Genomic DNA, 27,023 nt, shown 5'->3' with positions numbered 1-27,023 from the left:
GATAACTTTTTGAGCATAGTTTGAGGAAAAATTCTTTTCTGAACTTGTGTTTTAGCCATTCCAGGTGGTTCTTCATTCCATTACTCAACAGAGAACGTACTATGTGTGGAAAAACTATAATTGATGATACAATGTAATAACAAACATTTGAAGACATATACATAAATAAATTAAATGGAAGATAATTAAGTTAAGAAAACAACAAAGTGCGGAGAAATGTGCTGAGAAAAATTATTTTCAGTTAGAGCTGAAAAGAAAGTGTTTATAGAGAAAGCAGTATTAGGGAGAGGACTGAAACACCTAGAAATGGAGTATAGATGTTAGAGTTCCTTAGTCTAACATGCTTGGGGCCTGGGAGGGAATAAACAAGAATGACCTGTGGGTGTTTTCAAAAATTCATTTGTCACCTACCTTGTTATATTGTCACTGTTTTGGTGTCCTTCATACTTAAGTGCTTCCCACACATGAAACTTCCCAACACAGATGTGTTTGGAAAGCCATTCAAATAATGAGATATATCCAAAGCTTTCCAGTTCTGTCATGCAGTAGTCTAACGATACTCTCCTCTCTTTTCAAGGGAAATAGTTCTGTAGTCACAGTATAAGGGCAAATTCAGTTTTGCCAGTCCAAAAGCTTTGGTTCTCTTAGTTTATACATATATACAAGCTGTCTCAGAAAAGGATTGTCTGTACCTTTTTAGAACTATAGTCATCTCTGTGTTCCCTCTCCAACAATTCAACTTACTTTCTCTGATTCTGGTAATAATGGTCTGAGCAAAGAAGCAAATTAGATTGAGAATGGGGGAAAGACCAAGCATTACATTTTGACTGGAACATTGAGTACATAAAAGGGAGTAATATAACAGAAAACTGAAGAGAAAGATTGGGGTCAGATTGTGGAAGACCTTGAATCAAGATTAGAATATTTTGTTTAATATTCTGTGATAAACTAATTAGAGTTTTTGAGAAATGTGATCAAAGTATTGCCTTATGAAGACTGTGATCATTAATTCCAAAGACTTTGAGTAGGAAAGAGATTGGAGAAAGGAAAAACAAGACAATTACTATAATTTATGAATGAAGAAGTGAGAGTAATTGTAGTGATTTTGGAAAGAAGATTACCTATAGAAATATGTTGCAGATATAGAATCAATTGTATTTGACAAATGATTAGATGTAGGTAGGGCCTGATGAAGGAAGGATAAAACACACCTTGTGGTTATGAGCTTGGTTAACTGGAATGGTAATGGTGATATCAGAAATAGAAGATTTGGGGAAAGGGAGGACATTATAACTTGATTGAATCTGAGATGTCAGCAGCGCTTTCAATAGGTCTTCTTGTCACAATCTTTTAGATCCAAGCTATCTTCTACTCAACTGTCAAAGTGATCTTTCTATATATAGCTCAGGGTTGACCATTTTACTTCCACAATCCCCAAAATAAACTTTAGTGGCACCCTATTACTTTCAGGATCAATTATAAAAGCCCTTCATAACCTGCCCCTTCCCTATTTTTCCATTCTTCTTACATATTACATTCCCCCACAAATTTTTCAGTCCAGTAACACTGGACTATGTGCTATTCTTCATACAAGATTCCATCTTCCAACTCTGAGCAATTGCACTGGCTGTGTCCCAGGCCTGGACTCTCTTCATTTGTCCTTTTGTACCAGGGCCTCTTAAACTTTTTCTACTTGTGACCCTTTTTCTCCTGAGAAATTTTTTCTTAGGTATATAAGTATATAAATTAGAGTATGCAAATCAAACATTTGCTGATCAAATCAAATTTTTTGCACACACCCCCCCCCCCATTCAGTTACGAGACCCACAGTTTAAGATGATTTTGTTTTATACTATTTTATTTGGTGGTCTTATCAACTCTCAAGAATTCAGTTATCTCTATGCCAGTGATTCTCAAATTTATTTATCCAACCCAAACTCTCTATTGAACTCTAGGCTTTTATCTCCAATTGCCTAACAGATAACTGGACCTGGTTATCCAGAAGACATTGTAAATTCAACATAGGCAAAATTGAACTCATTATCTTTCAACCAACTCTCCTCAAACTTCCCTTATACAGTTGAAGGCATTTCCATCCTTCTAGTCTCCAGGGCTTACAACCTAGGTGTTGACTCCTCACAATCGCTTGCCCCTCTTCTGTTGCCAAGGGCTATTGATTTCTCCTTTCCTCCCCTCCCGCCCCCAATACTGCCATCACGCTGGTGCATGCCTGCATCTCCTCCACCTGGACTATTTCAGTAGCCTTCTGGTTTTGTCTGCCTGTTACATCTCTCCTCACTCAGTTTATATCTCTTCAGCCACCAAATGATATTCCTGAAGTCCAGGTTCAACCATGTTACTCCCTTACTCAACAATCTTCACGGACTATCAAGCATTTCCAGAATCAGTTACCTTCTCTGGCATTCAAAATCCTTCATAATCCAATTTCCCTTGCTTAATCCAAAGTGTTAGTTGCTTTGCTGCTTTTTGAGCAAGTTCCTTCTCTCTGGGTATTTTTTCCTACTCTCTCTTTGCCTGGAATGCTCTTTCCTCATTTCCAACTCCTGGCTTCCTTCAAGTCTCACCTTCTATAGGAAGCCTTTCCAAATCCCTCTTAATTCTAATTCCTTCCCTCTTTTTGATTATTTCCTATTTCTCCTGTAATCTTGTTTATACATATTTGTTTGAATGTTTCTCATTAGACTGAGCTCCTAGAGTGCAAGGGCTGTCTTTTTCCTTTCTTTGTATTCCAGTGCTTAGCACAATGCCTGCTGCATAGTAGTAGGTTAATGTTTATTGACTGATTTGCCAGCAATTTGCCAGCAAAGCAGAAGGAATTGAAAGTTGAGATGAAGAAAAATGCATTCTTCATAGATAGGACAGTTGAAGCCATAGAAATGGACGAGATCCTGGGGAAAGGAAGAGTGGGACATAGAGTGTAGAAAGAAAAGAGGGTAAAAAGAAAGAATTTATGATGGAATGGTGGAAAGAGAATTGAATTTTGTGGTGAATGAAATCTGAAATAACTGAAAAGATAAAGGTTCAAGTTTCTCAGAATATCAGTTTATGTCCTGCCAATTGCAGAACAAATCAGGTACCCAGCCTCCTTTGCTTGGCAGTGGATCTTTCATACAAAGGGAGTCAGATTTTTATTTGGTAAAAGAAAACAATTAGGAGGCTTTAAACCAAGATTCGAGATTAAGTAATCTGATTTCTAATTGTAGTAAAGATTAGGGGCTTTTGGAGTTGGGAGAGGGAATGAATGCATTTCAAGAGTTGGGAGGGGAGAGTGAGCAGGTGCAGTTCCCAAAATCAGAAAAAGAGGTGCTTCATTCTCCTTGTCATTCAGAGGAACAAGGAAACTGTAACATTGACCAGTACAGGACTAGTTTTCAGATAAGACATTTGGTTTGCTTGAAGTGTATGAATGTGAGAAAAGTCCTTAAATCAATCTTTAGATCTGACTGGGTTTCTGGTTAGTACAATTTAGTGAAGAGTCTCTAAGAAACAGATAAAGATAGTCCAGCTTTTCTGCCACAGAGGTATATTCCAAAAATTAAATGATTTTCTCACCGTTCCCTTAATTGAATACAGATTTCCCACAAAACAGAAATTGGACTAGACCCATCATTGAATCCAAAGGGAACTAAGTTAAGTCCAGAATTGAGTAACAAGATGAAGTCAGAGTGATTTACTCAATTCCCACAATTTGTAGTCAGAGGACCCAAATTTAAATCTACACACTGTTATGTATTATCTATATAAACATGAGCAAACTCTTATCTCTCTTGGACCTGTTTTTCTTTATTCATAAAATAAATGTTAAATTGGTTTGGTAGTATTCTCAAATAGAAATGGATCTTCACTGGCCACATATGAACTTAAAAAACCACAAATTAATATTATTTATGTTGCATTGTATATATTTTTTAAAATTTTAAATATTTCCAATTACATTTTGTAGACTTTTTTTTTTTTTTTTTGGCTGAGGCAATTGGGGTTAAGTGACTTGCCCAGGGTCACACAGTTAGGCCCTGTTAAATGTCTGAGGCCAAATTTGAACTCAGGTCCTCCTGACTTAAGGGCTAGTGCTCTATCCACTGGGCCACCTAGCTGCCCCTTCCAATTACATTTTAATATAGTTCAGGCTGCACTAAAGAGTTTTGTGGGCACATGGTCTTTAAATTTGATACCTCTAGATTAGGTAATTTATTTTAAAAGTTTTTTCAGCTGTAAATTCTGTGATTCATTTTTATTATATTCAGGAGCTTGAACTGAACTATTAACCAAGAACAATATTGAACTATGCTAATTTAAACTCTGAGTTGAGTCCTCATTTTTTTTTCCTGAAAGTTAAATCAAATAAGTTTGTTTTTTTAATTTAAATCCACTTAGCAAAGCAGAGTGAATAGAAACAGAGCCTACCTATTTTCTAAATCTATTTAACTAGAATAAATGAAGGACATAAAAATGGTAGACAAGTCTAATGTTCCATTTGTTTAAAATCCTTGCATGTTCTGATCAAATGAAACATCTGGGATTAAGATAGGTTTAGTCAAGAGTCTTGAGTTGTTGTACACCCCAACTCTGACTTAGTGACAATTCTGGGCTAACTGCTGAATCTTTCCTCATTTACTTTTTTCCTTCCCTCTCCCATACCCCCACAGAGGCAAACCATCTTCTATTAGAATGAAGATATCAATGACCAAAGCATTATAAGAAGTCAGATTTTCCATTTTCTTCCTTTTACTTTTTTTGCACTATATAATTTAATTCCAAGAGGAAACCAGATATTGACAATATCCTGAAATTTTCCATTTGTTTTATAAGTAGCATTAAATGGACTCTTCATCACAGATAAAGTTTTTTTTAAGAAAAGTGCTAGGAATAGAAATCTTCAATCAGAATGGCTTAACTTATCTGAGAAAAAAGTGTAAATTGTTGCTTATGGTGCCAATTTCTTATTCTTCATGGGAAAGTTTCTGTTTGGTCATTTAAAGAGTTTCTGTTCCATAATTGAAAAATTTTAGTAATTTTGTCAAGATCGTCAGTCATTAGATTAATTTTGTTAGTTACGTTTTTGATGTGAGCTAAAATGAAAATCTTTTTAGATCTGCAGACAGCATTCTTTATTATAGGGTTGTTTCAAAAATTAAAAAAAAAAAAAAACCAGTAGGAAAACAATAAAAATAGCTGTTATTCTACTTAGCAACACTTAATTTATAAAACTCTTATATGCTGTCTTTAATGGAGAGGTATTAGGATATTCAGAGTGATGTTGTTTCACTTATTAGTGACTAGGTAATCTCCTTATATATACCTAGGTGGTACTTCAGTACTTTGGCCAACCTAATGAGAAAACAGAACTCATTGGAAAAGATTCTGATGTTGGGAAAGATTGAAGGCAAAAGGAAAACGGAACAGTAAAGGATTGGATGGTTAATGTCATGGAAAACAACAAACATGAGCTTAAACTGACTTCCAGAGATAGCAGAAAAAGGAATGGCCTGGAGTGGTAGGGTCTGTAGAGTCACAAAGAATCTGACACAACAATAACAAAAGTCTCCTTCCTGATAGTCCTTGTTTCTTTCCCTCCACTTCCCACCTTCCTGACAGCATATAGACAGGGACCATATCATCTTTGGAGCTACTTACACCCTCCAAGTTCTTAAATCTCAAGTAACTTGAGTCTGTTTCCTGTTCACCAGTAGCCTTGAGTTATAAATAATCTCAAGCTTTGGATTCTAAAGTGTCTAAAGTCACACATTGATGAAGTTGAATAGTGTGGAAATTTCTGTTGTTGCTCATGGATTGAGTTGGCATAAATAGCCATAGCCATGCACTGAGATAGTAATAGCCATCTGTAGTAAGAATTGTAACATGAAAATACCATATGTCATGTTGTTTATGTTATTCACATCAGAGATTAGTTTAGTTTTTTGTTTTTTTTTAAAGAAACATTTTTAGAAGTTGTTATGTAGAATAGCATGGAGAATAAGCCAGACTGGTGATACTTGTTTCAATTTAGAAAGCATTTATTGATCACCTGCTACTTACCTGGTGCAGGAAATATAAAGACAAAAACAGAACAGTGGCTGCAATTAAGTTGGTCACATTATATTGGGAGTTGGGAGGACCAACTCATAAACTGATAATAATACATGCATTTTACATGTGTGTATGTATGTGTATGCGCACGCACGCGCGTGTAACTGGAAATTGCACAAAGACCTGGGTAGGGGTGGTGATTATATAACGTCATAACGTATTATGACTGTTGACTAAGAAGATCAGAACTTAATTCCTTTATCATTAGAACTAGAAGATAATTTAAAGGTCATTTAGTCTAAAATTATTTTACATACTGTGAGAGACAAGAATGTTATTGAGGAAAGAACATTGACTTTGTAGCCTTAAAAGACTTGGGTTTCGGTCTCCCTTTTTATTTCCTGTAATACATGAAGAAGTCAGTTTTACTCTCTGAACATCCGTTTTTTCCATCTTATGGGCATTGTTCTAAACAATACTTTGAATATGAATAGAGCATGCTACTATGTATATGTAGTTACCAATACAATCTAGTTATCAATACAAAGTCTTCAATGGTTTTGTGCCTTTTGAAAGTGAGTGGTGATTATATGGAACTCATTGCTGAAGAGATTATATTAGATCTGTGCTGTTTGAGCTCTGAATTATTTAGAGAAAAAATAAATATTTAGATAGTGAATCTTTTTTTAAATACTCTACCTTTGTTTCTATTATTTTTGTTGCTAAAGACTTCTGAGATTTGTTTGATATGAGGTGCCTTATTTTTTTTGCTATTTTAACTTGAACTTTGAATTGTTTAGGTGAACTTAAATTAGGTTAATTTGCAGAACTCTGATAAAATAAGTAAGTAGATTATCAAAAGTTTCATTGTTTTTTATAGGTTCAAATAGGATTTAGAGTTGAATGGAACCTTAGAGATGAATTAAATGGTAATTTAGTAGTAGAATACTAAAGATCAACTTCTGATTCGATGTAGCAATCTAAAGTGTATTCTTTAGCTTCTCTCCTTTTTTATATGAAGAAGATGTGAGATTCTCAATTTGTCACCAAGCATTTAAGTATTTAATATGTGCCAGGAACTGCTTAGTGTGCTAAGACCTCTCATTCATTGGGAGTGAGAACATGCAAATAACTCAAAATATAAAATCAGTCAGAAAACATTTATTAAGCACTGCTATGTGCCAGGCATTGTGTTAAGTGCCAGGAATACAAAGAAAGATAAAAGACAAGGAACTCAATCTAATGGGGAGGACAACATATAAACACCAGTGTACAATATACAAACTAGCTATGTGCAGGTTAAATTGGAACTAATACCATTAGAATTTAAAAAGATTGGAAAAGTCTTCCTATAGAAAATAGGATTTTATCTGGGACTTGAAAGAGAACTTAGGGGTTGGGAGATGAAGAGGAAAAACATTCTGGAGCTGTTATTTGGGTGAGGAACAGCATGTAGATCAATGTCAGTGGACAGATAAGCAAGAAGACTGAAAAGATAGGGAGGAAACAAGTTGTAAAAGGCTTTGAGCCTTTCAGAATCTCATAATTGATTTTGGAGGTGCTAGGGAGCCATTGGAATTTATTGAATGGGCAAGAAGCCCTCTGATTTAGGAAGATCACTTTCACAGATGATAAGGGGGTGGACTGGAGCAGGGAGATCAAGCAACAGGCTTGGTCTGGATTTGAGGTAATGAGAACCTGCTCCAAGATGGTGACAATTTCGGAGCAGAAAAGGAAGTTATGCAAGGTATATAACAAAGGTAAAAATCAATAGGCATTAGCAAAAGTATAGATGGGGGAGATGAGAGAGTGAGAAGTTGAATAAGATCTAACTTAATAATATATAAAATAATAAGCTCATATGTTCTCATTATTTATGTAAATTGATAGACATTCTTTCTCTTCTTTCCTTCCTCCTTTCCTTCTTCTCTCTTTCCTTCCCTCAGTCCTTTCTTTCCTTTTTGGCAATCAGGGTTAAGTGACTTGCCCAGAGTTGCAAAACTAGCAAGTGTCTGAAGACATATTTGAACTTGAGTCCTTTTGACTCCAGGACTCTGTCTAGGTACCACTTAAATGCCCAATAAAACATTTTTTAAATTGTGTATTGAGTTAATCAATTTTAGATATTCAATACAGTTGTTTATGCAAGACTAGGGTGCAAAAGAGAAGTTAAAGCTGAATAAATAATTATGTGCATAGAAATGATAATTGAATCCATTTACTAAGATCAAAAGAGATCTGGTATTGAGAGAATAGAAACCTTTAGACAATACTTATGGTTAGTGGATGACTTAGATGAACTTTCAGCAGAGTAAAGTGAGGGAGTGGTTAGGGAACCAGGAGACTTCAGTGTCAGGAAATCCTAGAGAGAAGACACAATATTCAGGAGAAGATGTGTTTATGCCAGAGACTTCAATAGAGTCAAGAATGAAGCCGATTGAGAAAAGACCATTAGATCTAGCGAGTAAGAGATTCCTAGTAACTTCAGAGAGTATTTTCATTTGAATGAAGAGCTTGCATGCCAGATTACAGAGTTTAAAAGAGAGAGGAAAGTTGAGATAATGGAAACAGTATAAGTTTTTTAAAGGTGGTTAGCCAAAAGAAGGGAGGTGAGGGAGATGGAAAACAATAGTCAGGATGATCAGATCAAATGATAGTTTTGTTTTGTTTTGTTTTGTTTTAAGGAGAAGATTTGGGGTATTTGTAGGTAGCAGAGAAGTATTTGGTAAATAAGAAAATATTGAAGGTTAGTAGGAATCATATAGGAGAAAATCTAGAAAAAAGAGTGGGGTCAAGGATATATAGCAAGGTTTTCTTTGTAAGAAAGGATATATTTTTCTTTATGTAAGACAGGGATGAAAGAGAAGACTACAATCCTTCCTTCCCTAATAATCCTGAGATTTGAAGAATGGGCCTGCTTCATTGATTCTGCCTCTTCTGGAGACAAAAGCTGACTGTTTTACATTGGGCTGCAAGGGAAACAGGAACAGATGTTTTGGTGGTAGGGAAAGATGGAGATGTAGAATCCCAGTCATTTAGTAATTATTTAGTAATTATCTTCTCTAACCTCAGTCACTAGATTACAAAAGGCAGTTGCTGTGAAGAGCCAAGGACTGAAGATCTGATCTAGCCTCTTGCCATTTTCTCACAAGATAGCCTCAGGATTTGCACACCCCAAGGAGCCTCTGCCTTATATTACTAAGAGACTTTTCTCTATCTATCCTTAAGTGTCTTCCTCTAGATCTACTGAGAGCACCTGTGTAGTGGCCTCAATGGATGAAGCTGACCATAGATTAGGCTGAAGCCTTTTGCTTTAAATAACATAAATGACAAATGTTTAAAACCATTATGTTATTTGATAGTGATGGAACTCAGTTCTAATGCTCCTTTGTTGAACTGAGTTTTCTTTGAGTGATCCTCCTAGAGGTATGGGTAATGATAGCTGTTAACTGTGATGCAACAGAGGCAAGGGAATATTGGTCATACAGCTGAGAGAAAACATGGTGGGTAGGTATGTGTATTAGATGGGGGACAGTGCTGGTCATAAGGTATGATTGATTCTTAGGAAGTTAGGAATTAAATTTCCAAATTCCTCATGCTTGAAGTTTTGCCCCTGTTTTTTCTTGCTTTGTTCTGATTATTTCTAAGAAGTGAGTTAATGATGCCTGTTCAAGCTAGCTTATGAACTTTATTATTACAGTGAATGAAAATTTATGTGCTGGTGCTCAAAAATTATTAGAGGAAAGACTGATATATTTTCCACAAGGAAGACTCTTAAAAATTTTTCTCTTGTACTGTTAGGAAATAAGAGATCTTGATAGAGCATTAATAGAAATGGATTTTCCTAAATAAACTAAATTTACTTGAATTATATTGTTTTCATTAAAAAGTAGTTTTTTTTTTCTTTTTAAGCACATGTAGGCAATTAAGTGAAAACAAACCTATCATAATGGTTAGATAGAGAGCATGTCTTGGATTCAGGAAAATCTAGGTCCAAATCTTGCCTTTGTCATATGTTGACAGAGTTAACCTCTCAATGCCCTAGATAACTCTCTAAGCCTATAAGTCACAAACTAATGTCAGTTTAATTATTTCCCACTGATAAAATCACAAGTATGAATGAAAGAACTAATGCAGAAAGAAAAGGTCTGATATCATAATCTTACAAGCTGAAATATATCTTTTACTTCTAATTTTGGTATTTTTTAAATATAAAATGTCAAATGTATCCATATGGCATGAATTTACTGATGTTTCAGAGAATAGGTTAACTATTCAATAGTGCACAAGAATGTAGCAATCCTGAGAATACATTTAGCTTAATATTTAGCAGTGGTCTAAAGATAACACTCTCTTAAAATAATAGAAATTAAAATTCTTCAATATTTTGCAAAGTGTTAACTTTTCCAACAGATCATAACATTGAAATTATTCTTATTTTGGACATCTACAGGGCCTGTGTAGGTAGACATCATTCCTGTTCAATTTTGTAATTCATGAAGTCCTGCTTAATTACCTTTTTTAAAAGCTAGAATAAAAATTTCAGACATCTCCTATTTCACTTCTAAATTATTCTAATTCTTGGTTAAAAATCTTAATTTTATTTAATGTAATTTGGGCTTTATTCACATGAAAAGAATATAATTTGAAAAAAAAAATCTTCCTTTGATTTAAACTGTAGTAGGAACTTATATTTAAAAAAAACCCCAACCAACCGCTCAGAATATAAACTGTCTCATAATATAGGTATAATTATAAAAGAATCTCATTAAATTAGACTTCACTTTCAGATGGGGTTCTTTTTGATAGGGGTTGGTATATTATGGTGTAGTAGAAAATCCACAGAGTCAGGAGATTCATGTATATATTACTTTGTTCAGATTATTTTTTTTTCCCTCAGAATTTTGTCATGTGTAAAAAATGAGGGGATTAGATTCTGTAGTTTCTAAAATTTCTTTCAAATCACCTAGCCTATGGTCTATATTTGTGCTATGAAAATTACCTTTGTAAGATACATTGCTTTTAAGTACTTGGATGAGGGGGATTGAGTACTGTCTATTGCATATGATAGTAACATTAGGAAATGTGGTGGGTTTTTTTTTTTTTTTCTTGTTTAGGTGACTTTTGCTTATCTAATAATTTATGGTTCACAAGGGAGTTTACTAAGGCTATATTCCACCCATGGAATAGAACAGAACAAAATAACTGAATAGTACAAGAAGGAACACTTTCAGGGCATACAAATAAGATAAATAAAATGTAAATATAGGCCAATATTATTTGTATTATTGTTTTAATATGCTAAAAGAAAATCCATTAGATAATATTTAGCTAGCCTAGCTCTAGCTCCTTGAAAATAATTACTTCTTTTGAAATATTTTATAATCAGTTTTTTACTAATTTAGACCTGCTAGTCAATATAAATTTATAAAATATACTTTGTAATCTGAATTGTTAAACAGGTGACATATTTTAATGCTATTATTAACTGATAAGTAGTATACAAAAAAGCTTTTTGAAATAATATTGTTTCTAACAGCAATTTAATTATGAGTTCCCTCATTAGATTGTGAACTCCTCCTAGAGTGTAAGAACTGTTTTTTGCTGTTTTTTGGGGGTGGGGTGGAGAGAGTGTCCCAAATGATTGACACAGTGCCTGAGCACAGAGCAGGTATTTAATACATGCTTATTGACTGAAGATGGGCCTTAGATTTTTCTATAAAATGTGAGGGTTGGATTTGATAATACGATCTATTAATGTCTATTTCAATTCATTAAGCATTTGTTAAGTGCTGACTATGTTCTAGTTGTGGGGATAAAAATGCAAAAATAAGAACCCTGTCTCAAGGAATTTATACTCTATTTAGTAATGTAATACATACAGTGGTAGTCTTTCATGCCAGGGAAGGGAGCTTTGACCTCTAAGCTACGGATCTTAAGCCACACTTGTGTAATATTTAAATATAAGTATAAATACATATAAATATATATGTGTATGTGTATATGTATAAAAACCTTATCAATATAATTGTTTTTCTTGTTAATCATATTTTATTCATTTAATCTGAGAAGGGGTCAATTGACTTCATGGATGTGGGTGATATAAAAAAAAAAATTTAAGAACCTCTGGTTTAGGCAGGCACAGGGATTATGAAAAGACCCTTAGGTCAATAGATTGTCATGCCTTTTGCAGTAGCAACAATAATACCAATTTGTTCTCTAGACTTTCTTCCAGTCTCATCTTAAATCTCACCTAGTTTAAGAAATCTTTACTGATCTTTAGTATCAGAATGGGTAAGATCAGCACCATGATCACATTAGTGTTTGTACTTTGGTTGACTCACCAGAGCATGTGATCTGAATCTTAGGCTTGCAAATTCAGAAAGTCAATTTTTTTCAGCTTATCCAAAGATTAATTATGTCCTGTCACACTAGTTAAAATTTAAAATAAGCAAAGAACTAATTTCTAAATTAGATTGACAGTTTATTTTATGTTATATTTTCTCCCAAACAGAAACCTCTTGAGAGAGTGGAAAGAAAACTTAATTTGTCATGAACCAAATCCTTTTTTGATCCTCAGAGAAACATAGCTATGCTTTTTAATACAGATCTCACCATTGCTACTTATTTTCTCTGTCACTGAACTTCTTTGGAACTCAGTTTGTTTATCTTATAGATGAGAGGTATTGGGTATCAGGGATTTGGACTAGATCTATTCTCATGGTCCTTGTAACTTGAAATCCTGCAATCATTTGGTTGATCATGTCTTTTTAAAAAAAAGAGAAAAAAAAGAAGAGGAAAAAACCTCATCTAGATATATTGCCAGTACTGGAGAGATCAATTGAGAATCACCATGGAATTCAGATACAGGGAGATGGGTTGCTCAAAGTATCACATTGAAAGAGAAGGGCAGTGTCAACATTTGAAGCGGCATTAATTAGATCATGGCAGGAAGACTGAAGCAGTATTCCCAAAAAAATAAGTCTAAAGTTCAGGCAAGTGAGATTCCATTCAGGATAGAGCAGGAACCTAAGGGTGACTAATAGCAAAAACCAAAATTGGAACTGAAACTTTCCTATGAGAGAAAACTGGCAAGATCAGATCAGAAAAAAGTTCTGAGTATAGTAGCAGCCATAATTTGTATGTTATGGCTGTCAACAAGTCTTTATTAAGCACCTACCATGTACCAAGCATTTTATTTAAACACAGGGGATGCAAAGAAAGGCAAAAGACAGTTCTAGCTCTCAAGATGCTCATAATCTAATACACTGTAGCAAAATTCCATCCTAGGCAATAATTCAATAAGTTGTCTTTTTTTTTTTAAATTAAAGTTTTTATTTACAAAACATATGCATGGGTAATTTTTCAACATTGATCCTTACAAAACCTTCTGTTCCAAATTTTCTCCTTTTTTTCCCCACTCCCTTTCCTAGATGGCAGGTAGTCCAATACATGTTAAATATGTTAAAATATATGTTAAATCCAATATATACATATTCATACAGTTATCTTGCTACACAAGAAAAATTGGATCAAGAAGGAAAAAAAAAACCTGAGAAAGAAAACAAAATGCCAGCAAACAACAACAGAAAGAGTGAGAATGCTATGTTGTGGTCCACACTCAGTTCCCACATGTAGATGGCTCTCTTCTTCAATAAATAATCGAAACTGATCTATATCATCTCATTGTTGAAGAGAGCCACATCCATCAGAACTGATAATTGTATAGTCTTGTTGTTGCCATGTATAATGATCTCCTGGTTCTGCTAATTTCACTTAGCATCAATAAATTGTCTTTATGGCAAAAGATTTAATCTCAACACTGATTGCTTTGTTGTTAATTGTTTTGTTGATTAGTTGTGTCCAACTCTTTCTAACCTATGTGAGTTTTCTTGGCAAAGATACTGAAGTGATTTGCCATTTTTCTTCTTCTGCTCATTTTACAGATTAGGAACTGAAGCAGACAGGGTTACGTGACTTGCCCAGGTCATACAGCTCAAGTCAGATTTTAATTCACTGTCTCCTCCCAAGGCCAACAGTCTATTTACTGTACCATTTAGTTTCCCCTACTTATTGCTTTAGGGTAAAGTGTGTGTACCCTTTTTGCTCAAATAGCCAGATGTCATTTCTGCCCCTCCATTTGTTAGAGAGTTAAGGAGGAGAGGAAGGAGGGGAGGCTATTGATGGTTATTTATACTTAACTGATTTTTTTGTCTTTGTTATTTGTTCTTAACTGATGTTTTTTTTTTTTTTCTTTGTTATGGTGGAGGTATGATATATCCAGAAATAACTGGAACATAAAAAGAAATAATCAATAAAACTTTTTAAAAGCTAAAGATTTTCCAGAGTAAGAGATGGGGAATGTTGTAAAGGACATTTGAATAACATTATTGAAGAACATATTTCTGAGAGTTCAAAAATATGGATAATTAGGTGCCCTGAATCTTAGAGTCTAGCAGATGTCAGTTTCAGAGGGTTAAAATGCTCTCAAGTAATGAAATTCTGATGGTGTAGATATAAATGAGGCAGATAAGGGAGAAAAGAGAATATTATCTAAAAAGGCTGGTGAGAGGGTGTGTTGCAAATGGTAGACATTTACCAAATACTTATGCATTAGGAATTCATCTTTAAAAGTATAAGCAAAGGCAAGTACAACCCTGATAATGAATATAGTTTGATGAATATGATAAATAAGACTTATGATCTTGTAAGAAAAATATTAGAAAATAAGAAAAATGCTCTGAAGTCTCTTGGTGCATGTAAAAGATAAAACCATTGCCAGAAGAAAGATGATCAGAAAGACTACAAAATGGGGCAGATAGGGCAGTGATAATGAATGATCACTAGATAGTGCAGTGGATAGAATGCTGGACCTGGAGGGTGGCCTCAAGTTTCATCTTTAAAATGAGCTGGAGAAAAAACCTTCAATAGGATCATGAGAAGTAGACACAACTGAAAGGACTGACTAAAACTATAAATGGACAGTAGAAAGTGGAACAGTTTTTTTGTAAATGCCTGTAAAACAGAAATGATTGGTAGGGAATTAAAACCCAATATAAATAATAAGATCTCAGGGAGTTCAAATCATCAGGTTTAGATGATTTGTAGAGTGTTATATAGTTTAAAGAGCAATGGATTTGAAGACCAGGGTTCAAGTCCTAGCTCTGTTCCTTAAATCATGTGTGATCTTCTTTATTCACTTACCTTTTCTGGTCCTCAGTCTTCTTATCTGTAAATGACCTGGTTGTACTAGATAATCTCCAGTTATCTGTTCTACCCTAATTCCCATTATTCCATAGCCCAGGCTTCTTACAGATGTGATTGCTGAACTGCTGTCATTGAGCTTTGAAAAACTGAGAATAGGAGAAGAGTTATAATAGTAGAGAAAGATAAACAATCCTGAATTTCAAAAATGAGAAGAAAATGAATGCTTCAGTTCTCTAAGACAAATAAGCTTTACTTTAATTGTCAAAAAGTCTAGAATATATCATTAAAGTTGATTGAAAATTGATTGTACAGTTGGATCCAAAGATCTGTGATTCATATGGAACACTACTAATCTAGAGGGATTGTCTCAAGTAGAGTTCTATGCTTGGCTTTGTGCTAAATATGTTTTGAGTTTAGATCTGTTTTCAGACACTTATTAGCTGTATGATACTGCACAAATCCTTTTATTTGTGTCTGTCTCACTTTCCTCATTGGCAAAATGGTGATTATAATAGCACCCACTTTCTAGGTTTTATTGTAATGAGAATAAAATTAAATAAAATTTGTAAAGTATTTTGCAAACCTTAAAATGTTTTGTCAATACTAGATATTTTTGTGTGTGCACCTAAAGCATAGATATAAATGACATGTCTATTAAACATGGGTATAATTTAAAACTGGCGTGTAGAAGTACAATATTGGACAATAAAACAAGACTAAAACGATGGCTCCTAGCTAATAAAAAATGTAATAAGGTTAAATGTAAAATCTTATACTTGGGTTTAAAAAAATCAGTTGTACAACTATGCAGGAGGTAAGAGTGCCTTGTTAATTATATATGTGGAAAAGATCTGGGTATTTTAATTAGACTAAAAGAAAGCTCAGTATGAGTCATCATTGTGACAAGGCAACTTAAAAAGTTAAACCTTAGGTTTCATTTATAAAGGGACAGGGTTCAAAATTGTGAACAGCTTTCTCAAGATGATAGTCCCATTATACTGTGCCTGAGAAAGATCTAGGAGAATAAATTTAGGACTATAAAAAATGTTAGAATACTCATCTTTTAAATGAGGAAACTGAAAGAGAGATCAAGTGAGTTGCCCATGATCATAAACTGGTATCAGAGGCATGATCCCTCGTAGAATCCAGATCTTTCTAACTCAGAAGTTCAGAATTAACCACTTTACCATGCATCCTTTCAAAGGACAATTTAACAGTCTTTTGAGTTTTTGAGTATAGGGCCTATCATGTAAAAGAAGGATTAGATTTGCTTTGCTTGACCCCAGAAGTTAGAACTAGGAATCTGAAGTTGTTGAATGTAAGTTGCAGAAAGGAACATTTCAATGAAATATAATGGGAAAAAAGCCAACTTTTAAGTGATTGATGTTGTCCAAAAATGGAATAAGCTTCCTCAGAAGTGATGAATCTTCTGGAGGGCTTCAGGAGGAGACTTATATGACTTCTGTTGAGGTTATTTAAAGAGATTTTTATTTGACTAGATGAATTGAGAGAGAATTCTTCTCAACTTAAAAGATTCTATTATTAAAGAAAATACTTGTCATATGCCATGTGACGTGATAATACTTAGGATTCCCATTGTATTTTGCCTGCAAACACTGTAGGTTGTCCCTCAAAGCATAACAGGCACAGTTTGAGATCAGATTGTTATATTTTTAAAATTAATTTTATTTGGAAAAAATAGAATAAGAAAAACAGAAAAGGAATACAAAACAAACAAATAAAAGAACATTGTCATGTGCCTATCAGAACATCAGGGAGGGTTCAAAATATATAATTACAAATTACCACATCAAGAAAGTATACATACTAGTGGAAGAAATTATATTCATGAATGTCCTGTTTTTTTCCTTTACTTTCTTGTAAATTGCTTTTTTGTTCTCTGCTGTGTTCCTTATTTACTTTATTACTTTTTTCCACTTTCATCCTCCACCCCATACCTAAGCAAGCTATAAAGAAAAGCAGATTGTTATTTGAACTATATGTTGATATGTACATGGAAATGAATTATCTAACAGCAACCCAAAGATAAATTTGGAGTTTAATTAATCCAGATTCAGCCCAAAGTAGTCATAAGCAGTAAAGTAATTGAAAATAATCCAGATGAGGGACCAACATTCAGAGGGATAGTTTTCAGTTAGAAAAGAATTGGGGTGAGAGTGGAATTCAAATCAGGAGGAAGGAGGTGTTATTACCTTTCCCAAAACGAAGATATTCAATTTGTTTGCACATTGCTTCCATTTGGAGACAAAATGACTTTGAGAATAAAGTCCTGGTTTGTCTGAATAAGGAGTTTTAACCTTTTTGTGCCCTGGACAATTCTCTAAAACTCTACAGATAACAGATTATGTACAGTTTCTAAACTATATCCAATAATCCTCTAAATAAAACACTTCTCTAAATAAAATCACAAATTTGAGCTAAATGAAAAATTTCCCCTTAACCATTTACATATTAGAAACAAAAATTTGGGGGAAAGATCATATGTGGTTTTTTCCTCCTCCATTTGTCCAAATCCCTATAACTCTTTAGAAACAGGGAGTGTTAAACTGCTGGCAACCAAATTCACTTGATCCTTCTTTCTTCATGGTTTCCTTGATGAACTCTACTTTTTCAATTTTACCTTCTTTCCACAGACTGCGTAAAGAGACTTAAACCTTTTTTTAATTGCCTGTCTCTTTCTTCCAACACTTTAAGTGAATTTGAACATAATATTTAAAATTTTTTTAATAAAGTTTTTTAAAATAAAGTTTTGCTGTAGTTGTCTTACATTATTTAACATTGCTGTGTGAAGTTAGTATGGATATAAACTTTGCATTTATTATGGAAGATACAAATGCTTTATGAATTAGATGAATCCTTAAAAGTTAAGGACTGGGGTTCTCAAAAACTGAAAAAGAGCTGCTGAATTTAAACTTATAAGATTTTTCAGCTCCAGATCTATAATCCTTTATACTTAGAAGAAATTTTCTTCATAACATCCCCTTTATAGATGAGGAGACTTAAAGTGCTTCAGTTCAAAATATAATTTAGTGCCTACTGTATACAAGTCATTGTGATCTTTGTTGGAGTACAAAAACAGATCTTGCCATGAAGCTTATATTCTATTGGGATGATGCAATATGTTCATAAGTAAGTAAATACAAAATACATACTAAGCAATATGAAATAATTTCAAGAAGAAAATAGTACTAACAGCTAGAGATAAAAGATCTCTTGTAGGAGATAGTACTTGAGTTATGCTTTAGAGGAAGCTAAGTATTCTATCAGGTGCAAGGAGTTTGTTCAGGATGTGGAGGCCATCTTGTACAAAGCGTCAGAAATGGGAGATAGGTGGAATATTGCCTGCAAGAAAAAGGTAGCAAGCTAATTTGACCTCATAAATAATGCATAAAGGGGAGTGATAGATAAAAGAGTGGTGGGAGTCTGATTGTAGAGGCCTTTCATGCTAAGCCAGAGATAATTGTATTTTATCCTAGAGACAACAGGGAAACAATGAAGATAGGTGGGAGGAGGAGGGGATATGGGATGGCACTATGGTCAGATCAGAATTTTAGGAACATCAGTTGGCAGTTATGTGGAGGATGACTGGAGGTAGACCAGTTATGAAGCTGTTATACTCATCTGATAGAAATCCCGGACTAGAATAAGATAAAAAGTTTCATAAATGACAAGAAAGGGGTAGATATAAGAATTAAAAGAGGTAGAATCTGTAAGACTTAATAACTGATTGGATATGGGAGTTGAAGGGTAGGGGGAGGATCAAGGAAGACTCTTAAGGTTGTAGTACTTGAGAAAGCGTAATATTAGTTAATCATCTAGCATTTATTAAGTGTCTAAAATGTGCCAGCCACTGTGCTAAATGCTGGGGATACAAAGGAAGGCCATATACACACAAAACAGTTCTTTCCCCCAAGGGACTCACAGTTTAATGTGAGAAACAACATGCAAACAGCTATATACAAACTAGTATACTCGGGATAAATGGATAAATTAGGAGTAGTCTCATAGGGAAGGTGCTAAGATTAAGGAAGACTGGGAAGGGCTTTTTTGTAGAGAAGGTGAGACTTTAGCTGAGATGTTAGAGCAGCCAGGGAAGGCAGATGACAGAGATAAAGAGGGAGAGTGTTCCAGGCATGGGAATTCAAATGATTGGAGTCAGGAGATGGAGTATTTTGTTCAAGGAAGTAGACCAGTGTCACTGGATTACAAAATATATTGAAAGGGGGAATAAAGCATAATAAGCAGCCAGGAAAGGTAAGGAAGGGGTCAGATGATAAATATATAAAGGGCTTTAAAAAACAAAGAGGATTTTATATTTGATCTTAGAAGTGATAGGAAACCACAAGAGTTTATTGAATGTACTATATGGTCTGTGCTTTAAGATGATCAATTTGACAACTGAGTTGAAGAGGATTGAAGCGGGAGAGACTTTAGGCCCTTAGTAGACATACAATATTCTAGGCCTTAGATCATGAAGATGGCCTGTACTAGGGTAGTTGCAATGCCGGAGGAGAAAAGAAATGATATACAAGAGATGTTATGAAAATAGAGATGGCAGCTTTAACAACTGATTGGCTCTAGGGTGGTGGGAAAGAATGATGAGTGAAGGATGACATCTTTCTCTTGAGGGCCTAGGGAAAATTCTGAAGGGTAGGTTTGGAGAAAATACGAGTTTGGTTTTAGATTTTTGAGACATATCTGGGACATATATGTAGAGATGTTAACCAGGTATTTGGTAATATCGGATTAATTTTCAAGAAAGAGATTGGGCCTGGACTTGTTAGATTTGTGAATTTCTTACATAGGAATGAGAGTAGATGATATCAACAAAGGAGCAATTATAGACAGAAGAGGCCCCAACATAACTTGGGGGGAAGGCATCATATTTGGTAAGTCAGAGGAGGAGGATAAATCAGGATAGGTCAGATAGGTAGAAAGAAAAAGCATCATGAAAGCCTGGGGAGAAGAGGATATACTTAAGTGTTCACAGCGGCAGCCACTGTGCAACTTGTCCAGGGTCATCCTGACTACAAAGCAAAGGCTCCCTCTCACCCTCTTTTCATTTAACCAGACTGCCTATGTTTTCTTATATGGTTGATAAACAGATTTTTTTTTTTTTTTTTCCTTTCCCTTTAAGTTGGGTTTGAAGATTATGGGCCAGATTGTGATAGCATGAGGATAACTGCCTTCTTGGACATTCCGGGACAAGATAATTTGACTCCACTAGCTCGATTGGAAAAGTATGCCTTTAGTGATAACATCTTTAACCGGTAAGAATCTCTCTGGAAAGGGAGATTGGGAGTGTATGCAGGGGAAAATTCATTTTTTTCATTTTATTGTGTTTAGTTTCTCCTTTACACACTTTCATTTAATTGTATATTTTCTTGTGCTTGTTCTTTACTTAATTACCTAGTAAGATAGGAAATAAAAAGTGGCTCAATTTCATGGTGTTTAAAATTGTTAAATGGATTTAAGTATTTAGAAAAATAGATTGTTTAATTGAGATTGAAGTATCTTTTTAAAAATGGTATTTATTCTTTCCTTTTACTTTCATTTACTTGATAAACATTTATGTCAGAATGATCTTTTGTCTGTTTATGGTGTTGAGCTATTATATTCCTTCTTTAGACAGATTATTGCTAGAGGACTGTTGGATGTCTTCCGAGATTTCAGTAATAATGAGGAAGATTTCTTGACTGTCATGGAGATAGTGGTCAGACTGTCAGAAGATGCAGGTTTGTGAAATAATTTATATAAATTTTCAACTTACTAGCTAACTAGGTTAACTAAAATTCTCATTTTGAAAATTTTACTTATTAGTTTTAAATTATTCAGAACCTTCAGGTAATCATTAAGTTAGACTTTGAAAACTAGAATCATAGGATCATTGAACAAGAGCTAGAAAGGACCTTATAGAATATCTATGCCAACTCTCCTCATTTTTATAGGTGAGGAAACTGAGGCCCAGGGAGATTGTGATTTGGCCTTACTTTCTTCCCATTAATTAATTTCAAAAATAATACTGAGGACCTTATTTGAATTTGATTAAGTACTGATTTTCAGAAAATAGTAAATGATGATATTGCTATTTGCCAAGGCACATACAGATTTTATTTGTTTAGTTTGTTCATTTGTTGATGGATTTGCTAAACTGTTACCAAGCAATAAAGGATACAAAACAAAGTACAATGCCTATTGGACATGATTTTTATGGTTTACCTATTTTAGTCTCATCTGTGATATTTGAAGATAAATCTTAAGTGGAATTTTCATCTCCTTTTCCAAATCCCATGTATATCGTATAAAGAAAATGGACTCTGTCTGTCTGCTTATTAATATATGCCAATGAATTATTAACATTTCCAGATGAGTCATTTTGGGAAAGAAAAATCAGAACAAAGGAGAACCACCAAAAAACAACAACATAGTGAAAATTAGGCTTCGATTCACATTCAGTTCTTTCTCTGGATGCAGATGGCATTTTCCATCCAATGTCTATTGGAATTGTCTTGGATTACTGTATTACTGAGAAGAGCTAAGTGTGTCATAGTTAATCGTCACACAGTTTTGCTGTTACTATATATAATATTTTCCTGGTTCTGCTCACTTCACTTAGCAATAGTTTACTTTCCAGGATTTTCTGAAGTCAGCCTGTTGATTATTTCTTATAGAACAATAATATTATATTCCATTCATATATCATAACTTATTCAGCCATTCCCCAGTTGATGGGCATCCCCTCAGTTTCTAGTTTTTTGCTACTACAAAAGGGCCGCTACAAACATTATTGCAAATGTGGGACTTTTTCCCTTTTTCATGATCTCTTTGAGATATAGACCCAGTAGTGACACTTGTAGATCAAAGAGTATACACAGTTTAAAAGCCCGTTAGGCATAGTTCCAAATTGCTGTTCAGAATGACTAGATCATTTCACAACTCCACAGCAATGCATTAATGTCTTGTTTTCCCATATTTTCTCCATTATTTATCATTATCTTTTCCTGTTGTCTTTAGGATAATGAATTCTATATAGAAAGAATTTTTTATTAACTCTATATGATTTGATTTTATTCCCTTAAAAGTCATCAAAATATCAAGTGTTTTGAAATAATATCTACATCTGTCTTATCTATGATATCTATGTATCTCTCTTATTTCTGTAGATATACAACATGCTTGCACACACATGATATTCATCTCTTGAAATCAGAATCCTGCTTCATAATTTGATCATTTTGCCTTGAAACATTCAAATATTTTAAAATATTCTTTTTTGAATGCTTCAAGGATCTGTGGATATTCCTTTCATTAATTTATGTTAAATAATTTCTCCTTGACTTAGTTTCTAGGTCTTACTAGATTGCTCTGACCAAAAACATTCTATCTATGATCAGCTAAGTAGTGAACCTCAATTTTGCTCTGCTGATTTTCAGCAATATAGTAAGTCTGTAAGCTTTTTTTAGCTTGCACTGATAAAACATTTGAGAATCTCCAAGGTCATTTTCATGCCATGAATAGGCATGAACTCAGAGGAATAGGACCTGTGGGGGGAAAAAGATTTATTAAGTGCTAGTCATGGACCAAGCAAGCAAGACAACTTTGTATTTGCTCCTCAAGGAGTTTACCTACACTGAGGTTATATAATATTCAGAAATACATAAATCCTATATGTGTGTTCACTTGTGTGTGTACATACTTGTACATACACAAACACATATAGAAAATAAATACAAAGCAATGAGAGGAGGGAATACTAAAAAGCAGGGGATCAGGAGTCAGGAAGGCCCTCATGAAGGAAGGGACTTTTGATATGAGTCTTGAATGGAGAGAGAATTAAGGGTTACTAGAGTTGGAAATAAGAAATAACTTCCTGTTGCTGAACAAATATACATGCCTATTGCCCTTTACCATATGCTTCTGCAGCAAGTTTTCCAGTGTCCTGGTTCTTGTTATTTCCTGAGTTTACATAAGTTTATTCTCAAGATTTCTTTTTTCAGGTCATCTGCAAGCATGTGCAATTTCTGTGTGCCTTTCCTCCAAGGCAGTAATTTCTTAGTGTTGGCAAGCAAAAACTGTGAACATAAGCTTCTTTTTTTACTTAGAATCAGACCTATTTTATGCTATTTTGTCTTCCGAGTAGGAAAAGTAAAAAGGAAATGAAAAATAAACCAAAAAATCAAGATTGTTACCTTGACTTAGTGATGGGGTTGTTGGCATCAGCAATTGTTCAGTAAGAGGATAGTAGACATGCCTACTGTCACCGAGATTAAGGTTTATGTTTTATAATTTCATCAGGTTGATTGGAAAACTCATCAAATTGAGTTTTAGAACTCTCTTGGTCAATCTCTCTTACAAGACTTCCCTCATTTAAATATTTGGAGCCTAGCAAATCCATTTTGGGTCTTTGGAGCATATTGGTTAATGGTCCCAATTTTAGATATACATTTAAAAGATTTAATTTGATAGCTTAAAATTTTTAAATGTATTTCTTTTAAATTAGTTACTATTTATGAGGCCTTTACAATGACTAGAATTGTAAAAATAACAGATTAATAAATTATAGGAGGATATGTTTTATGATTAATATATATTCTTTCTCATAGGAAATTTATAACAACCTATAGATCTTACACAGGTAGTCAGTTATAATGTTTTTTGCATATTGTTTCAGTGTCTTGTATATTGTCCAGTTTGATTTATTTATGCTTTGAAATCTTCACTTAGCTTTTGTCTTTCACTAGCATAAATATAAATGAACTATTTTCAACTACAATGTTTTGGATTTTTTTGAAGTGTTGTAGGAAAAGTTAGAAGTTCTAAATGTATACTATAACCAGATCTTATTTTATTCTTTTCTTCCCCCTCCCTTAAGACATTTGGGGTTAAGTGACTTGCCCAGGGTCACACAGCTAGTAAATATTAAATTTCAAAGATAGGATATGAACTCAGGTCTTCCTGAGTCCAGGGCGGTGCTCTATCCACTGAGCCATTTAATTTTGCTCTTGTTTTATTCTAAATATAAATTCTTTTTGTTTGTTTGTTTCATTGCCATAGAACCTACAGTACGGACAGAGCTGATGGAACAAATACCTCCCATTGCCATTTTTTTGCAAGAAAACCGACCAAATTTTCCATTGGCCTTCTCTGAATATCTTATGCCCATTGTTGTGCGATATCTCACGGATCCAAATAATCAGGTTTGAAAAATTTTGAGTCTTTTTGTCCAATTTTGTATGGTGAGCAAAATTGTTCTTATTTAATTATACTAAATTCTTTTAGAAGAGTTGTGCCTTCTGTTATCCAGTATAGTAGATATTAGCCTTTTTGTGTTGTGTTAAGTGACTAAAGAATTAGTCATTCCATTTATTCAGGATCCTTGTAATTATTTGACAAAGTAGATGTTTCTAATAGGTTCCTTCTAACCTGTACTACACACATGTATATATCACCATGTCTAGGAAAAACATCTTGATCTACAGTTTCTTTGATGTATTATCTTCCTGCGTTTTGAACCCACTACTTTTATTCTTCCTTCACCCATTCATTCTTTAACCTTGTCATCTGTCTTCTGTCCTCACAATTCTATTGAAACCCTCAAACTTTTGTTGATTTGAGGAGGGATTTAGTTGCTAATTGTAAAGAGTCAAATCATACTGAGAAATTGGGAGCTCATGAGGATTTTGAGTCACTATGCCCACTCCCTTTGTTTTACAGATTCACTGGTCCTTTGTGCTCTTTTTCAAAGTTGAGATTACTGACCACCCTTTCTTTCTCTTCTTCTTGGCCTCTATGACATGTATTTCTACTTTTTACTGCTCTTTCCTGGCATCTTTTTCTCCTCTTGTTCTCTTAACTGTATCCTAAGGCAAAGCTCTCTCTTTTAACTTTTAAAAAGTGTTCTGTCTTTTGGAGAACTTATTAACCTCTATGTCCTTAGTTCTCCTCTCTATTCTCACATTACCAGACCCAACTCTTCTCCTGAGGTGTCTAGGTGGACATCTCCAAATGCCTGTAAGATACTTTTACCTTGATGTCCTGTCAGTATCTCATCTTTAAATTAACACCAAATGAATTGCTTTTTTCCCTGAAAAATTCTAATTTCCCCATTTCTGTTAAATTTCAATCAGGCTTAAAACCTGAAGTTAACTTTGATCCTCTTTCTCTCATCACCTCATATTGTTTGGTTACTAGTGTCATTTGTCACCCCTTCTAATATCCTTTATTCTCTCTCTTTCTGTTCTGGAAAACCATCATCACTTCACACCAGGATTTATTGCATTAGCTTTCTAATTAATCTCCTTGTCTTTAATCCTCTCCCTTCTCTAGTCCATCCTAAACACAGCTTCTGATTAATCATCTTAAAATCCCACTTTGATTATATAGCTTTTTTGTTTAAATTTTTAATATATGTGACCTCTATGCCATGAATGCAAAGCTTAGATTGATAAGTAATATAATAGATTATAAAGAGAGATTAGGAATACACATTTATCTCAGTTTTACTTAAATCTTTTTATATTTTAAACTTGTTTTCCCATTTCTTTGGGGAGGGGTTAATTTCTTTTAAGTCTGTTTTTATCTAATGTGTAAAGTATCATTATATATTTGTTTTTATTTTTCTAAAACTTTTTATGTTTCAGATTTTATGGGGTCTAAGCTCATTCTATATAGCCTTCATGATTTTACAACTTAAATCATTTTTCACTTCTTTTATATGTCCCACTCCACCCCCAGTTTTATATTTCCAATTTAAAGAGACCTGGTTTGGATTTTTTGTTTGTTTTCATTTTGATTTTGGTCAGTTTCCATATGGAAATTGCTTCTTTGCCTTAGTCCTTTTAATTATCCTTCTCTGCCCATGTTCTAATTTCAGCATATCTTTTTTGAACTTCAGCAACTAGAGCTCTATATTTGGTGTGAATAGAAGGTTAGAATGCTAATCTGCTATTGTTATAACTTTATATGTCTAAGGAGAAGAAAACCTTTTTTGAAACAATTTTCCACCCACTCCCCTCTTCCCCCCTTTTTATTTTTTTAAACTATTCTAGGTTAGGAAATCAAGTCAGGAAGTACTGTTAATTCTATTGGAACAGGATCTAATTTTTCAAAATGATATTGAAAACAAAGTCTGCCCAATACTATTGGACCTATCTGCTCCAGACAGTGATGATGAATACAAAGCAGAAGCTGTGAATGTAAGTAAATCCTGATCACATATTTATATGGTAACATATAAATATTCACTTCACATGTTTATATGGTAATTTGTATAAAGAGACTTTCACAGTCTGAAGTATTTTTTTTGCTTAATATTTATCATATTTTCAACAAGTGACATTCCACAATTTTTAATTTTATTATTAAAAATTAGCATTTTATTATTGAACATCATTTTTTGTTTTGTTTTTAGTTTTAGTTTTTTGTTTTGTTCTTTGTGGCACTAGCTTTTTTGTAAGGATCCTCAATCTATTTGTGAGAAAAAAAATTTATTCATTGCCCTAGAATCTTGAATTTATGTTGGAGGTTGGGGTTCTTAATAGTAACGTTCTTGAATGGAGGGGGGAAATGTGCTGCTACCAGCTATGTTGACATCTGTACCAAGAATGACAAGAAAGCTTGGAAAGAGGAGGCAAAGTGTAGCATTGGTCATTTAAAAGCCTACCATGATAAAGTCTTATGTTCTGTAATAAATTCTATAGTTTCTTTGACTTGTATATTAATGCTATTTAAATCAATTATAGAAATAA

General features: G+C 33.9%; 1 protein-coding gene across 7 annotated transcripts in view; it reads left to right on the top strand.

Annotated features, from left to right (window-relative positions):
* Window positions 1-27,023, top strand: part of ANKRD60 (ankyrin repeat domain 60) — an 85,404-nt gene that overhangs the window by 3,877 nt on the left and 54,504 nt on the right. For 5 of the 7 annotated variants that reach the window (XM_031951681.1, XM_031951682.1, XM_031951679.1 and 2 more), the window contains 4 exons: window positions 20,414-20,546; window positions 20,905-21,011; window positions 24,331-24,473; window positions 26,325-26,471. In XM_031951681.1, the coding sequence (XP_031807541.1) occupies window positions 20,414-20,546; window positions 20,905-21,011; window positions 24,331-24,473; window positions 26,325-26,471 (530 nt within the window). Of the gene's footprint in view, window positions 1-18,842; window positions 18,868-18,903; window positions 18,977-20,413; window positions 20,547-20,904; window positions 21,012-24,330; window positions 24,474-26,324; window positions 26,472-27,023 lie in introns of those variants that run through there. The other 2 variants (XM_031951680.1, XM_031951683.1) reach the window with 2 other exon arrangements.

Source organism: Sarcophilus harrisii, chromosome 2 (assembly GCF_902635505.1).
Source record: "Sarcophilus harrisii chromosome 2, mSarHar1.11, whole genome shotgun sequence".
Taxonomy (NCBI): domain Eukaryota; kingdom Metazoa; phylum Chordata; class Mammalia; order Dasyuromorphia; family Dasyuridae; genus Sarcophilus; species Sarcophilus harrisii.
The sequence above is the reverse complement of the archived record's forward strand: the minus strand, read 5'-3'. Positions and strand labels throughout refer to the sequence as shown.